Here is a 16,752-nt window from a genome sequence, read left to right on the forward strand (position 1 = left end):
CCCCGCACTCGTAGGTTGTCAACACAAACCCGTACTCGTGGGTTGCCAAAATCACCCCCGCACTCGTGGGCTGTCAACATCATTCCCGCACTCGTGGGTTGTCAACAGCATCCCCGTACTCCTGGGCTGTCAACATCATCCCCGCACTCTTGGGTTGTCACCACAAACCCGTACTCGTAGGTTGTCAACATCATCCCCGTACTCGTAGGTTGTCAACATCATCCCCGCACTCGTGGGTTGTCAACATCATCCCCGCACTCGTGGGTTGTCAACATCATCCCCGTACTCGTAGGTTGTCAACATCATGTCCGTACTCGTAGGTTGTCAACATCATCCCCGCACTCCTAGGTTGTCAACATCATCCCCGTACTCGTGGGTTGTCAACAGCATCCCCGTACTCCTGGGCTGTCAACATCATCCCCGCACTCGTGGGTTGTCACCACAAACCCGTACTCGTAGGTTGTCAACATCATCCCCGTACTCGTAGGTTGTCAACATCATCCCCGCACTCGTGGGTTGTCAACATCATCCCCGCACTCGTGGGTTGTCAACATCATCCCCGCACTCCTAGGTTGTCAAAATCATCCCCGTACTCGTGGGTTGTCAACATCATCCCCGTACTCCTGGGCTGTCAACATCATCCCCGCACTCGTGGGTTGTCACCAGAAACCCGTACTCGTAGGTTGTCAACATCATCCCCGTACTCGTAGGTTGTCAACATCATCCCCGCACTCGTGGGTTGTCAACATCATCCCCGCACTCGTGGGTTGTCAACATCATCCCCGCACTCGTGGGTTGTCAACATCATCCCCACACTCGTGGGTTGATAACACAAACCCGTACTCGTGGGTTGTCACGATCATCCCCACACTCGTGGGTTGTCAACACAAACCCGTACTCGTGGGTTGTCAACATCATCCCTGCACTCGTGGGTTGTCAATATCATCCCTGTACTCGTGGGTTGCCATCATCCCCGTACTCGTGGGTTATCAACATCATCCCCGTACTCGTTGGTTCTCAACATCATCCCCGTACTCGTGGGTTGTCAACATCATCCCTGTACTCGTGGGTTCTCAACACCATCCCCGTACTCGTATGTTCTCAACATCACCCCCGTACTCTCGGTTTTTCACCATCATCCCCGTACTCATGGGTTGTCTCCACTTAACCCGTACAAAGTGGGTACACAATATTTATATTCTGCTTCATATATGCGACCTCTATCTAGTTCATACCCTGCGATTAGCGAGTTCCTCATTGCGACATAGTAGTATCTATAGATTATCTATGGCTCATCGGGTGTAATTTGACAGATGTTTTTTACTATAGACTAAAAATGAACAGTTGAAACAGTTTTTCCCAGACGAACCTTAGAAAATGGTTTTGGAGATCAGTCGTTTCAAATTTGAGATGCGCAGTATGAAATATTTTATATTTGGCAAAATTCAATGTAATAAGGAAATAGGTCATATGGTCAAGTTTCATGTGTCTTCATGGACCGAACTTTACAATTAGCCGGTTGTAAACACTAAGCAGATGCCAGAGACTCAACATGCTACACAATCATTTTTTAACTTTCTTGATAAGCTTTTGTTTATTCATGCTCCAGTATATTTTATTTTCCGATGTTGCATTTTCCATGCATTATACACGTATTACCCATGTACTATCAAGGCATTATACACGTATTACCAATGTATTATCTAGACATTATACACGTATTACCAATGTATTATCTAGGCATTATACACGTATTACCCATGTATTATCTAGGCATTATACACGTATTACCAAGGTATTATCTAGGCATTATACACGTATTACCAATGTATTATCTAGGCATTGTACACGTATTACCAATGTATTATCTAGGCATCATACACGTATTACCAATGTACTACTTAGGCATTATACATGTATTACCCATGTACTATCTAGGCATTATACACGTATTACCAATGTACTATCTAGGCATTATACACGTATTACTAATGTACTACCTAGGCATTATACATGTATTACCCATGTACTATCTAGGCATTATACACGTATTACCCATGTATTATCTAGGCATTATACATGTATTACCAATGTACTACCTAGGCATTATACATGTATTACCCATGTATTATCTAGGCAGTATACACGTATTACCCATGTATTATCAAGGCATTATACATGTATTACCAATGTATTATCTAGGCATTATATACGTATTACCAATGTATTATCTAGGCATTATACATGTATTACCAATGTATTATCTAGGCATTATACATGTATTACCCATGTATTATCTAGGCATTATATACGTATTACCCATGTATTATCTAGGCATTATACATGTATTACCAATGTATTATCTAGGCATTATACATGTATTACCAATGTATTATCTAGGCATTATGCATGTATTACCAATGTATTATCTAGGCATTATACATGTAATACCTATGGCCCATCAGACGTATTATTACCAATACTATTTACTTTTCCACAAAGGACCTGCTCCAGTATATTATATTTCCCGATGACCAGGAAAAAGACACATAGCTAAAACATATTGAATCATCCACATGAAACGGACATGTTTTCACGTATCGCGCATTTCACAAGGCCTCAACGCCGCCAAAGCTTTAAAACAATGCACAGTTACATGATTGTACATCCGTTTTCATGTTTAATTTCCTTGTTAAATACTACTGACAGACTGACAGATGGGACTGTTGGTTGGGATCTTTGCGAAAAACAGTTACATTCAACGTTCCGTGAATGAACTATGGAATTGAAAAGGGATACGTGCTTGGCAATACTACTGCATGATCTCATGGACAAACAATGACAACAACAATGTCTACACTAGATTCCTAGTTGCTGCAGAAACATAACTAGGTGTTCTGTTTTCAAACAATTCGTCTATATTCAAATGACACATATGTTCACAATGAGTGAGTGAGTTGTGTTTAACGCCTCTTTTAACAGTATACGAGTTATATCGCAACGTGTCAGCTTAATGTGGGAGGAAAGCCCGAAGTGATGCAGGTCTCAGAAGTTTACCACTTCGGTGAAACCCACGAGCACGGGTTTGGTGCTGACAAACCTAGAAACCTATGATTCGAACCCAGAATCAAAGGTTTCTGGCATGCCTTGGGACGCAACTCTGCACAGCGAATCGCGGCGCCTTAGACGACTGGGCCACCCGTGCCCCCTTGTTCACAATGAAGTGGTGCTAGTCTCCTTCAATGACAAGGTACAACTTTTACTCAGAGCAAGGTTTCCCATTCCACGGGATGATTCCCGACACCTCGCACGGAGAGGCCTTCCTGTTTATTTCATTTTAGCCATCCTGAGATCGTTGAGTGAAAGTGACTCTGGTGGTTTAATCTCAGTATAATGGTTATCCTAGGCAACAACTGAAGGGTCACCCATGTGTATGCACGTTCTAAATAAATAAACCAAGATCACACGATAATCCAAACAACATGGGAACATGGACACATAATACAGACGCAGCTAGACACTGACCAAAGAAAGTGGTCAAATGTAACAAATGTTATAGTTGGGATAACGCTTTCTAGTGTAGATCACGTACTTTGTGTAACCCTCTGACATTATAGATTGGCACGGATCCCATGGCCTAAAGGTACGCGATCAAGACTACCAGTTGTCGGACTTCCAAATCCCAGATGGGACCTAAACCAAATAAATGATAAACATCTGTACTCTACTAAGAAAGTGTAATCACAAATATAACTGTCACTGACCAAAGTGTTTTGAATGTAAGACGTGTGTGTCGTAACACTGGTCCCTGGTCACATTAGCGTCAGAGTGAGCACAACCAAGTGTCAGATGTGCAGGGGCAGGTCGTGGCATGGACACATTGTGTCGAACCTCACAAACAATAGCAGGGGACAGGGTGCACATGTAACGGTGCGTCGATTTCTGTGTCAATTTGAAACTCGTGCCGGAGCTGTTTGATCGGAACGCTCCAAACGGGTGAAAGTCAAACTCAGGAAGCAGCACGTTGTGATCACTGGAACTGTTACACATGCTCAACGACCAGGAGCATGTGGAGGTGGTAGTAGTAGTAGTAGTAGTGTCGGCGGTAAAAGTAGTAATGCTGTCTTCACTCTTGCTTCAACGGTATACAGATTTATCTCAGTGGTGGTGGTGGAAGTGGTAGTGTTAGTTGTTGTAGCAGAAGTAGAAGAGGAAGTAGTAGTAGAAGCAGTAATAGTAGCACTAGTGATGATAGCATAAGTAGTTGTAGTAGTAGTAGTAGTAGTAGGAGTAGTTGTAGTACCAGTAGTAGAAGTAGTGGTAGTAGTTGGAGTGGTGGTGGTAGTAGTAAAAGTGGTGGTGCTGGTGGTAGTAGTTGTTGTGGTAGTAGTAGTGGTAGTAGTAGTAGTGGTGGTTGTAGTGGTGGTGGTGGCAGAAGTAGAAATGGTGGTAATAGAGATAGTTGTAGTATTAGTTGAAGTACCAGTAGTAGAAGTAGCAGTAGTAATAGTGGTGGTGATAGTAGTAGTGGTGGTAGTAGTAGTGGTGGTAGCAGTAGTAGTGGTGGTGGTAGTAGTAGGTAGTAGTGGTGTGGGTAGTAGTAGACGTAGTAATAGTAGTAGTTGAAGTACCAGTAGTACAAGTGGTAGTGGTAGTAGTAGTGTTGGTAGTAGTAGGGGTGGTGGTGGTAGTAGTAGTGGTGGTGGTAGTAGTAGTAGTGCTGGTGGTGGTAGTAGTAGTAGTGCTGGTGGTGGTAGTAGTAGTAGTGGTGGTGGTAGTGGTAGAAATGATGGTGTGCGTGCGTGAGTGCGTGCGTGCGTGTGTGTGGCTGCTTGTACTAGTCCAGACTGATGCCGATTTATAGTGCTCGCCCAGTGAGACACCATGACACGGAGGCGGTCTAGTAGTAGTGGTAGTAGTAGTGGTAGTACAAGCGTTGATGGTAGTAGTAGTGTTGGGAGTAGTAAAGGTAGTAGTGGCAGTAGTAGTAGTAATGGAGGTAGTAGTATTCGTATAGTGTAGTGTAGTAGTGTTGGTGGTATTTGGCGTATATGGCGTAGTTTTTGCTTCAACGGTATGTAGATCTATCTAAGTGGCGGTAGTAGTAGTGGTGGTGGTAGTAGAGGTAGTAGTGTTAGTAGTAGTAGTAGTAGTAGTAGTAGTAGTAGTAGAGGTTGTAGTGGTAGTAGCAGCAGTAGTAGTAGTTGCGGCGGTAGTAGCAGTAGTGGCGGTAGTGGTAGTAATAGTCATGGTCCGTGTAGCAGTAGTGGTGGTAGTGGTTGTCGTAGTAGTAGTAATAGCGGTTGTGATAGTGGTAGTAATAATAGTAGCTTCACTCCTCCGGAAAATATACCACATGAAGCTAGCATCGCCAGTGATCGGATATGCTGCCCCAGTGTGCAGTTATTTACATGGTGTGTTCTATACACCCGACACCTACACATACCACACCGGCAGTGGACCAGTAAATCTGAGTCTCAATAGAAAGTTATGTAGCACAAATTCATGGAGGATAGACGGTAACAGTGACCCTATCTCTGAGTTGTGTGAATGGTTATATTCTTCTCATAAAAAAAGTGACAAAGCCATTTCCACAATAATAGGAAATCGCTTTTCACCCACTGCGTCCTTGTCTCTAGTGTTGTCTAACGGTCATTGTGTCAGTGTCATTTGAAGCTGTATGCATAATTTGAAAGCCTTGTCACAGACCACATCACAGGATACATTACAAAGTAACCCACATACATTGCCGGATGTGTATAAGAATGAAAGCGGTTTCATATTATATTATGTGATCGCAGTAGAGGGCGTGTGAACTATATATATTTTATAGACTATTCCTGGACAATAGCAAAATACATGAAATTTCACATTGTTTCTTCACTGTGAAAATTTAGATACGCTGCAAAGTTTAAAGGAATAAGCAATACATTCATGTCATATTTTCTATGTAACTGATTTTCGATTTACTTCGTTAGAAACGTTTCGAAATACACTTCAGGTTATATTAATCGGGGACGAGTTTAGCATATAATTATTATTTAATTAAACTTTTAAGTTGGCTTGGGATTAACGTTGTGATTAATGTTGTGTAAGCCAACAGTGCGTACATCGTGTGTCGACATGTTCAATATTGTCTGTCTACACAGGTAACACCTGGCATTGCGCTGTATGATGTCGACCATATGCACCTCCTCCCCTGCAGTGAGAGGAGCACAAGCAGTATTCAGAGGGCCACAGCGTCAAGGATATGTTACAACCCAAGGGAGACAACAAATACATGTCTGTAGCAGCACTTCCACCTCTTGAAACGTGTTTGATAGCCAAGTGAGCGATTCACTCACGCTTATAGGTATGTTACCTATAGATTTGTCGAGGCTTAATTGAAATTGGAACTAATTTCTGAATTTAAAGTGTGTAATGTAAGACAGAAAAGAGCCTGGCGTGATGTTCAGTGAAATTCTCTTTCCCAGGAATAGCTGTCTGATCATGAAGTCACTTCCCTGAGTTGCACGGAAACAGAACCTGAGACATCAAAGACATCAATGTGGGGTTTGGACAGGTCTGTATCTGACTCAGTGTCCTTCACTTCCGTCTGCAGTGAATGGGGACTGAAACTGACACAGGAAAGTCATATGACCTTGTGGCCAATAGCACAACGAGATACCAGTGGGGCTTGGACATGACCAATCCATAATAGCAGCAAGGAAACGACGGTGATGTAGATAATGATAAAACAGAAATGTTGCACTAAAAGTTGTAGTGGTAATTGGTGCTAGCAGACGACGATGAAATGTTTGTAGTACCCTCAAAAGCAATGACTATATATACTTAACCAAATTAAAAACTTCACAATCCCTTAAATTTTAACATTTTGACCAGTTATAATTATGGGCCCTTATTGTGTATTTAAACAGTAATGGCCACGTATACGTATTGTCTTCAGATAACATCCGTTTTTGTGCAGGTGAATCGATCAAAATCATGTGCACAGCACTATAGTGGCAAAAGTGTTTTTTCACGTGCAACTGGTCATGTGGCCATAATACCGCACGTGTTTTCAGCCACACTTGTTAGCAGTCATTAACAAAAAAAAAGAAAAACATACAAAAAAACAAAAGTGTTCACGACCATTTGCCATGCCACGCCTTTCAAATGTGCAACGTGAACGTGCCATCGGCATGTTGCAGACGGGAACGTCCGTAGCTGAAGTCGCAAGGACGATGGGTTGTAGTCGACGGACTGTTTATGATTTACAGACGCATCTACAGCAAACGGGTACCACCGATGATCGCCCTCGGCCAGGTCGACCACGTGTGACGTCATATGCAGAGGATCGTCAGATTGTCTTACGTCACCTCCGTAACCGATTTTTGACGGCTACCTCAACCAGAAATGAACTGTTTGGGGGTAGACTGAGTGCGCAAACTGTTCGAAACCGTCCGAGAACTGCTCACCTTCAAGCACGACGGCCATACTGCGGGCCGATTCTGACTCAATTACACAGGCGTCAACGTCAGTTGTGGGCACAGCGACACTTACGATGGAATCAAGTCGTCTTCAGTGATGAAACCCGATTTAATCTTCGATTTGCTGATGGTAGGGCGAGGCTATGGAGGCGCCGTCATGAACGTTACGCCCAGTGTTGTGTACAGGAAGTTGACAGATTTCGAGGCGGAAGTGTCTTGGTGTGGGGTTCTTTCTGTGGCAATGCACGTTCCAGGCTTCTCATCATCCGTGGCAACCTCAACGCTGCTGCTTACCGCGACCAGGTACTGGCACCAGAACTTCTGCCTTTTATGGCAGCACATGGACCCGGTTTGATCTTCCAACACGACAATGACAGACCCCACACAGCAATTTTGACAAGGAATTTCCTTCAGAATGCGGGAGTCAACGTCATGGACTGGCCGTCAAGGTCTCCCGACCTCAATTCCATCGAACACGTCAGGGATGCTCTTGGCAGAAGTCTGCGCACTCTCCAGAACGAACCACAGAATGTGCAAGATCTTGGCACCATTTTGCAGCAACAATGGCGTCGTCTTCCCAATCATGTGTTCACAAGCATCACAAGGTCCATGCGGAGGCGTTATGTGGCAATTGTCAACGCACATGGTGGCCATACAGGCTACTGAACTTGTGTGCCATCAGATTCTCGTGCTTGGGACTTATGATTTAAACTGTTGATGTTATTACCGAATACCGTAGGTGCTTCGAACAAATTGCGGTTACCACCGTTAATTAAAATCCTTCTTTGGACATTAATGATTAAAAATTACCTTCTCTGATACATTTGTCCGTTGTATATCATATATGTGATTACTTTTAAAAATGTGAAGTTTTTAATTTGACTCAGTATATATATATTCTCATATACTGGTCGTGTTTCTCGGCAGGATAAAGCCAACAGATAAAAACGATATCTGTTGGGGTCATAAGCGGATAGAGATGCAAATATCAAAGGTCAAGTAGGGACAACTTTCACTGTTTATAAACAAACACGGCGTAACCCTTGTCATTCGGCGATCGAGTCAGAATTAACCATCGGAAATCTGGAGATACATCTGGAATAATTGCTATCATTTTGAAACGAAAGGTCTAATATACTGAAAACCATTGTCTAACTGTGACGTAGCTAAGACATTTTATAAATTTTGGCAACTTTGGAGATATAAATTGCGAAACAATTTTGCGAGGGCACTTACCAAGCGGGATCACTTTACATATCTGTGCTTGTAGACCTCTGCGGCTTGGAACCTTTTCGACAAATTAAAACAGTTGGATTTGCAGAAATATGTTCGAATTGATACCTTGTTTCGTTTTATCGCTGTGTGTACTGACTGCACTTCTTAACGGTATGACAGGACAGGCCGACAGTCAACAACGTGTGACTGTAGCCGTGACGTTTCGTAGACTAGGATTAGAGCAGCTTCCCTTTGACAAAGGGCAGTTACTTTATCGGACAGACCGATGGATTGCCGCGAAAGGCAAGTAAAACAATTTGTGTAGGCAATTGTTTTGCATATATGTAGTTACGCCACTGTATAAGAAACAGGTTTCTATAGGGACTATATTGGCTACTCTCTCTCTCTCTCTCTCTCTCTCTCTCTCTCTCTCTCTCTCTCTCTCTCTCTCTCTCTCTCTATCTCTCTCTCTCTCTCTCACTTTCTCTCTCTCTCTCACAGTCACAGGGTGTCACACACACACATACGCACGCACGCACCCACGCACGCACGCACGAACGCACGCACGCACGCACGCACGCACGCACGCACGCACGCCCGCCCGCACGCACGCACGCACGCACGCACGCACACACACACACGTGTATAAAGGAGTAGTCTCCCTTTCACCGTTCAAGGTGAGCACGACGGCACCTCCCACTCTGTGACAATGTTGACTGACGTGACTGGAGAAACCTGCACCTGGCGTGTGACCCGTCAAAATACCATTCACGAACAGTGCATTGTATCTGAGCCTGACGGAGTCGTCTCCCTTGGATCGTCCTCCGTGAACACTATTACACCTCCCACACTGTCACAGTGTTGACTTGAAATTATGTGGCGTAGCCCGCTCCCGGCATGTGTGTTGTCAATGTATTAAGTGCGGTCAATGTAGTGTACCTGAGACTGACGGAGTAGTCTCCCTTTTGCCGCTAACACACACAAACACAAAAAGACACACACACCCTCACACACAAAAACAAACACATACACACTCAAAGAATCACACACAAACACACACTCAATTCAATCATTTCAATTCTTTATTGTGTGAAAGGCCAAAGGCCCATATACAACGGAGTTACATAACATATTTTATAAGATACAAAGTCAAGGTATCAATTCACTTCGTAACAAAAACGCATGATGTATGTACAAAGCCAGTTGTTTTTGTGTTATAAGATACTTGCAAGACAATAATGAAGACAATCTTATAGCATTAAAATGAGATAAAGACCACTGTGGTAGGTTAGATTTTCTTATATAGGGCAAATATACAAAACATGATATTCATCTTTGACAACAATGTCACAAAATGGGCATGACCTACTCAACAGATGAAAATCTCCCTGTGTTAATTTTTAGATCATTCAGGCCAAGTCTCAAACGAAGAATGATGTTACGGAAATTCCTGTACCGTAAATTTGATAAATAAGATTCTGGTTCAAGCAATGACTTGAACTGACGATACGTATCATATGTTGAACTTTCGTAAATATCTGAATGCCATTTCTGATGAAACATATCAATGGCACACATGCGAAAGTACTTAATGACAAAATTGCGTTACCAATCGTCTGGGACAGCCAAATGAAAAAAGAGCCATATGTAAAAAGCAATGTACGTATACAAGAAGCCCATGTATTCTTTCCAAGACTATCGAGGTGAAGCCCATTTCTGGTGTACCTGCCGTGATATTACTGGAATATTGCTAAAAGCGGCGTAAAACCATACTCACTCACTTACTCACTCACTCAAGCAACGAGTTTAAGCTATAATGTACAATGGGAATCTCCCGCATTCTCCATCAACCGTATTACTTGGTATTGACATACCAACATTCAAAAAGATTTTACAAATGAGGAGATGAAACTGTATGTGTCAATTGTATAGAACTCTTTACAACCCCATATCTCAGACCCATATAGTAAAATAGATTGTATTTGAGAATCAAATAATTTGAAATACATTTTCGGTGAAATAAGTCCAAGCTTAGACATAAAAGAGTGGACTTGTAACAGAGCTTTCTTTGCTCTGTTAGTGAGATTAATTACAGATTTATTCAGATTCAGTGTATAGGTAAACAATATACCAAGGTATTTGTATTAATTCACAACATTAATATAGTTACCTAAAAAAACAAACATTTCTCTCTTGCGGCCACTCGACCACCTCTACGAAATCTAACAACATTTGTTCTATCAAGGTTAACACTAAGTATACATTTATCTGAATATTGCGAAAGTATGTCAAGCTGCTTCTGTAGACCAATAATAGTACTAGACATCAAATGCACATCATCTGCAAAAAGTAGCATGACAATTTCTAATTTGTCACTCACGGACGTACACACTGCGGTTTTACGTGTTAGTGTGAATGCATGGATGCTGTAGGATCACATGCGTGGTGATATCACAGCAACACAGGGCCAGTGTGTAATTAGTTCTGGATGGGGCAAAATGACTAACGTTGTGGTCTATGCATCTCTGTGACCCTCAGGTCTAGACATTAACGTATTGTGTTTACAAGTTTTTAACGCGTTGCTCAATGCCTGTGCGTAACGTGGTGATTCATGCTTGTATGACGTGATTAAACCAAGTGTGTGACATGATCCATCAAAGTGTGTGACGTGATTTATGCGTGTATGACGTGATCATCCAATATATGTGACCTGATCCATGCGTGTGTGTGACGTGATCCATGCATGTGTGACGTGATCCATCAAAGTGGGTGACGTGGTTTGTGGGTGTGTGAAGTGATTCACTAATGTGTGTGAGGTGATCCATACGTGTGTGTGTGTGAGGTGATCCGTGCATGTGTGTCGTGATTCAACAATGTGTGTGACGTGATCCCTGCGTGTGTGCGACGTGATCCATGCGTGTGTAACGTGATTCACCCATGTATGTTACGTGACCCAACCATGTGTGTGACGTGATCTATGCGTGTGTGTGTAACGTGTGTGTGATTCATGCGTGCGTGACGTGATCAACCTGTGTGTGTGAAGTCATCCACCCATGTGTGTGACGTGATCCATGCGTGTGTGACATGATTCATGCGATCATGCGAGTGTGAAGTGATCAACCAATGTGTGTGACCTGATCCATGCATGTGTGTGACGTGATCCATGCGTGTGTGATGTGATTCATCTGTGTGTCACGTGATCCACCGATGTGTGTGCCGTGATCCATGCGTGTGTGACGTGATTCATCTGTGTGTCACGTGATCCACCGATGTGTGTGACGTGGTCCATGCGTGTGTGACGTGATTCATCTGTGTGTCACGTGATCCACCGATGTGTGTGCCGTGATCCATGTATATGTGTGACGTGTTCCATGCGTGTGTTACGTTATTCATGCGCGTGTGACTCGATCCGTCCGTGTGTGACGTGATTCATGCGCGTGTTACGTGATCAATGCGTTTGTGACGTGATCCATGCTTGTGTGCCGTGGCCCATGCTTGTATGTGACGTGATCCATGCGTATGTGTGACGTGATCCATGCTTGTGTAACGTGATCCATGCGTGTGTGACGTGAATCATCCACGTGTGAAACGTGATTCCCCCAATGTGTGTGACGTGATAAAGCATGAGCCACCGATGTGTGTGACGTGATCCATGTGTGTGTGACGTGATCCATGCGTATGTGTGACGTGATCCACCTATGTGTGTGACGGGATCCATGCGTGTGTGACGTGGTTCACCCACGTGTGAAACGTGATCCCCCAATGTGTCTGACGTTATAATTCTATGTGTGTGACGTATGTGTGACGTGAGCCACCAATGTGTGTGACGTGATAATTCTATGCGTGTGTTACATGATGGATCGATGTGTGTGACGTGATCCATGCGTGTGACATGATTCATGCGTGTGACGTGATTCATGCGAGTCTTATGCGATCCATCAATGTGTGTTACGTGATCCATGCGTGTGTGTGAAGTGATCCATGTGTGTGGGACGTAATTCATGCGTAAGTGACGTGATCCATTCGTGTGTTACGTGATCCATGCATGTGTGACGTGATCCAGCAATGTGTGTGCCGTGATTCATGCTTGTGTGAATTGATCCATGCTTGTGTGTGACGTGATCCATGCGTATGTTTGATGTGATCCATGCGTGTGTGACGTGATTCATATTTGTGTGACGTGAGCCACCAATGTGTGTGACGTGATATATCTATGTGTGTGACGTGATCCATGCGTATGTGTGACGTGATCCATGCGTGTGTTACATGATTGATCGTTGTGTGAGACGTGATTCATGTGTGTGTGTGACGTGATTCACCCATGTGAGTGACGGGATTCATGCGTGTGACGTGATCCACCCATGTGTGTGACGGGATTCATGCGTTTGGCGTGATCAATGCATGTGTGTGACGCGACCAATGTGTGTGTGACGTGATCCATGCGTGTGTGGCGTGATTCCCCCATTTGTGTCACGTGATCAATGCATGTGTTTGACGTGATCCATGCGAGTGTGACGTAATCCACAAATGTGTGTGACGTGATGCTTGCGTGTGTGTGACGTGATTCACCGATGTGTGTGATGTGATCCATGTATGTGTGTGACGTGATCCATGCGTGTGTGACGTGATTCCCCCATTTGTGTCACATGATCCATGCATGTGTTTGACGTAATCCATGCGTGTGTGACGTGATTCACCAATGTGTGTGACGTGATCCACCCATTTGTTTGACGTGATCCATGCGTGTATGACGTGATCCATCTATGTGTGTGACGTGATCCCTACGTGTGTGACGTGATTCACCCTTGTGTGTGACGTGATCCATCCATGTGTGTGACGTGTTTCCTGCGTGTGTGACGTGATTCACCCTTGTGTGTGACATGATCTATGCGTGTGTGAGGTGATTCATGTATTTGTGACGTGATCCAATCATGTGTAAGACGTGATCCATGCGTGTTTGACGTGATCCACCCATGTGTGTGACGTGATTGATGCGTATGTGACTTGATCCATGTATGTGTGACGTGATCCAATCATTTGTAAGACGTGATCCATGCGTGTTTGACGTGATCAACCCATGCGTGTGATTGATGCATGTGTGACGTGATTATCCCATGCATTTGACGTGATCCATGCATGTGTTACGTGATTCGATCATGTATGTGACGTGATCGCCGCGATCCACAAGCGATATATACAAAGAATGATAATGACGTATGTAACTTTCGAACGATATCAACCCTCAACCCTGTGTTATGATGATGACTTAAGGATCAATCATTCAGTATTTTGTTCCTTTTTATGATGACAGCCTTTCATACACAATGCACTTTTCACAAGGAAATCAACTCTGAACCTCCAGTGAACCTCCAGTGTAATTGACAGACGACCGACAGCGTTTCTGCACACCAAACCAACCCAGCAAGCCAACATAAACACTACAGCTCAGTGTTGTGTCCGACACATTCTCTAGCTAACACACCCCTTACACAACCAGAACAAACCGATCTTTGTTTAGGTATCAAAGACACGCTGCTTTTCTGCATTTCATATTCGAGTATTTGTGACTTGCATATCTCTTTCATGGATTAAGGGTATAATGGTTCTCTGTAAAGAAGAGTCTTGCTATCTTAACAACAGCACGCATTACTACCCCACACAATATACAAAGGCTGAGGTGACAATTTTATTGTACAGTTTTGTAGCCTGATCACATTACAAAACGCAAGTCCCCATTCGTTATCCTGAGAAATAGAAATCATATTTGTAGAATCACTAACGCACGAGTGATATTTGAAGTGAAGGCAAATGCTCAATGTTTGTCAAATCCTACCATACAGACAACTGTCACAACAGCTCAACTGTCATTTACAAATCTCCTTTGTGTTTCAAAGCTATGGATGCAGGATTCAACATTGAAGGACAATTTAGTATTCAATGTGTGGCGGTCGAGCCACATTCAGGGGTTTATCAGCTTCAGCTGAATACCCACCACCTGCTATTACATGTAGGACAAGGGACACAAGCTTTCAGATTTCTGCATGTTTCTGCATGATTCAGTTTGTACTATCACCTTAGCTGACAGATCAAAGTTAAGCATTTCTCCCGTGTAGAGAAGACAAGATAAGAGTATATCTGTTGCATTACATACTGTTTGTTTGACGCCGCACTCAGCAATATTCCAGATATATGACGGCCGTCTGTAAATATTCGAGTCTGAACCAGACAATCCAGTGAATGAGATCATGAGCATCGATCCACGCAATTAGGATAAGATGAGATCAACTAAGTCAGCGAGTCTGACCACCCGTTCTCGATAGTCGCCTCTTACGACAAGCATTGTCGCCTCTTCCGACAAGCATGGGTTGCTGAAGACCTATTCTGAAGATCTTTAGTGTTTGTAAGACTTGCTGACAACATGACCTCCTTGTGACACCAACCATTCATACAAATCCATGTGATGTTTACGCTTTGCAACCACAGTGGCTGTTTCGCCTTTACTGTTTTTGGCGTTAATGTCAAGACTATCCTGTGACACAACATGTTGCACGATCTCCATACTTCCTATTTCACAGGCCAGATGAAGGACGTTGTTTCCTTTATTATTCACTTGTGATAGATCAACACCTGGACTCAGAAGGGTTTCACCACATCCCTGCTGCTCTTCCGATTTCAGTGGCGTCGTCCCATCTTGATTTTGACTGTTGACGTCCCCGATGCCTTGTGACATAATGTGCTTCACCATCTCCACATGTCCTCCAATGCACGCCACGTGTAAGATGGTGTTCCCCTTGTTACAAACAAGTGTTGCATCAGCTCCCTTCGTCACAAGTAGGTCAAATAGCTCTCTGTGTCCATCAAATGCTGATATCATCAGTGGTGTTCCCCCATACTGTCCTCTGCAGTTGACGTCAATATCTTCCTGTGACAGGATATGCTCTACTATCTTCACATGTCCTCCACGGCATGCCACATGGAGTATATTGTTACCCATTTTATCTATGTGTGACAGGTCACTTTCTTTCTCGAAAAGTAAGTCCACCATATCCTTATATCCGCATGCAGCCGCTACCATCACTGCCGTCCATCCATATATATCACTACTGTTGATATCAATTGAGGTCTTGGTGATGGCATCATTCATCATTCCAGTGTCCCCTCCAAAGCAGGCACAATGAAGCATGTTGTATCCATCATCATCCACTAATGACGAGTCAGCGTCTTCCTTGAGCAGATAGTCAAACACGGTTTTCTTCCCATGCCATGCTGCCCACATCAAAGCTGTTCGTCCGTCGTTTCTTCTTTTGTTGATAAGGGTAGGTTCCTTTGAGACAACATACTTCACAATGTCCATATTGTTTCCCACACAGGCCATGCTCAGAATGTGGTCCCCATCACGATCCACTAGTGTCAAATCAGCTCCTTTACTGTTGAGATATCCAAAGACATCATAGTGCCCGTTCTGTGCTGCCAACATCAATGGTGTCAATCCGTAGAACCCTCGGATGTTGACGTCTACTGCACCAGTACTCACGATGTGTTTTACGCGTTCCAGATCACCTTTAGTACTGGCATCATGAAGCAGGATGTTGGCAATAGGCATTTTGTGTTGCTCTGTGAAATAAGGATAATATTAACTTTTTACATGTATATAGGAATTGTTTATAACCCGTTTCATTAAGGAATTCATGATTTTATAGTGACTATGTAGTTTTGGTTTAATGCTGCATCGAACAATATGTCGGTTATATCGAGACGTGTCAACTTAATGTTGGAAGAAATCCCATGCAGATCCTAGACGTTTACCACTTTTGTATAACCACTGGCAAAACAACAATGTAATCATAATCTGTGATACCGACCGAAGATCACTGGATACTGTCACGACAAAGGAATGCAACTGGATAGTGAATTGTGTCACGTTGAACGATTGAGACACTCATGCCTCAACATCATTATGTAACGGCATTAATACTTTTAACTCTCAATATAAAAACTATTTGATTCTTTTTAGCCATTAATTTAATAGTCATCACGACGATGTGAAACTATGTTATTCATCTCACCT

The 16,752-nt window shown here is 43.4% G+C and overlaps 1 protein-coding gene across 1 annotated transcript; it reads right to left on the minus strand.

Annotated features, from left to right (window-relative positions):
• Positions 1-14,883: 14,883 nt before the first annotated feature.
• LOC139447983 (ankyrin repeat domain-containing protein 50-like) lies at positions 14,884-16,287 on the minus strand. The gene has a single exon (XM_071229483.1). It carries the CDS (start codon positions 16,285-16,287, stop codon positions 15,076-15,078), a length of 1,212 nt encoding a protein of 403 aa, XP_071085584.1. The 3' UTR covers positions 14,884-15,075.
• Between the last annotated feature and the right edge of the window lie 465 nt (positions 16,288-16,752).

The sequence above is a fragment of the Haliotis cracherodii genome, unplaced genomic scaffold (assembly GCF_022045235.1).
Source record: "Haliotis cracherodii isolate W230 unplaced genomic scaffold, xgHalCrac1.p SCAF_7, whole genome shotgun sequence".
NCBI classification, from domain to species: domain Eukaryota; kingdom Metazoa; phylum Mollusca; class Gastropoda; order Lepetellida; family Haliotidae; genus Haliotis; species Haliotis cracherodii.

Bases quoted from the DNA above. Each gene is read 5' to 3' on its own strand.
- LOC139447983 (XM_071229483.1), bottom strand. From the start codon at position 16,287: ATGCCTATTGCCAACATCCTGCTTCATGATGCCAGTACTAAAGGTGAT.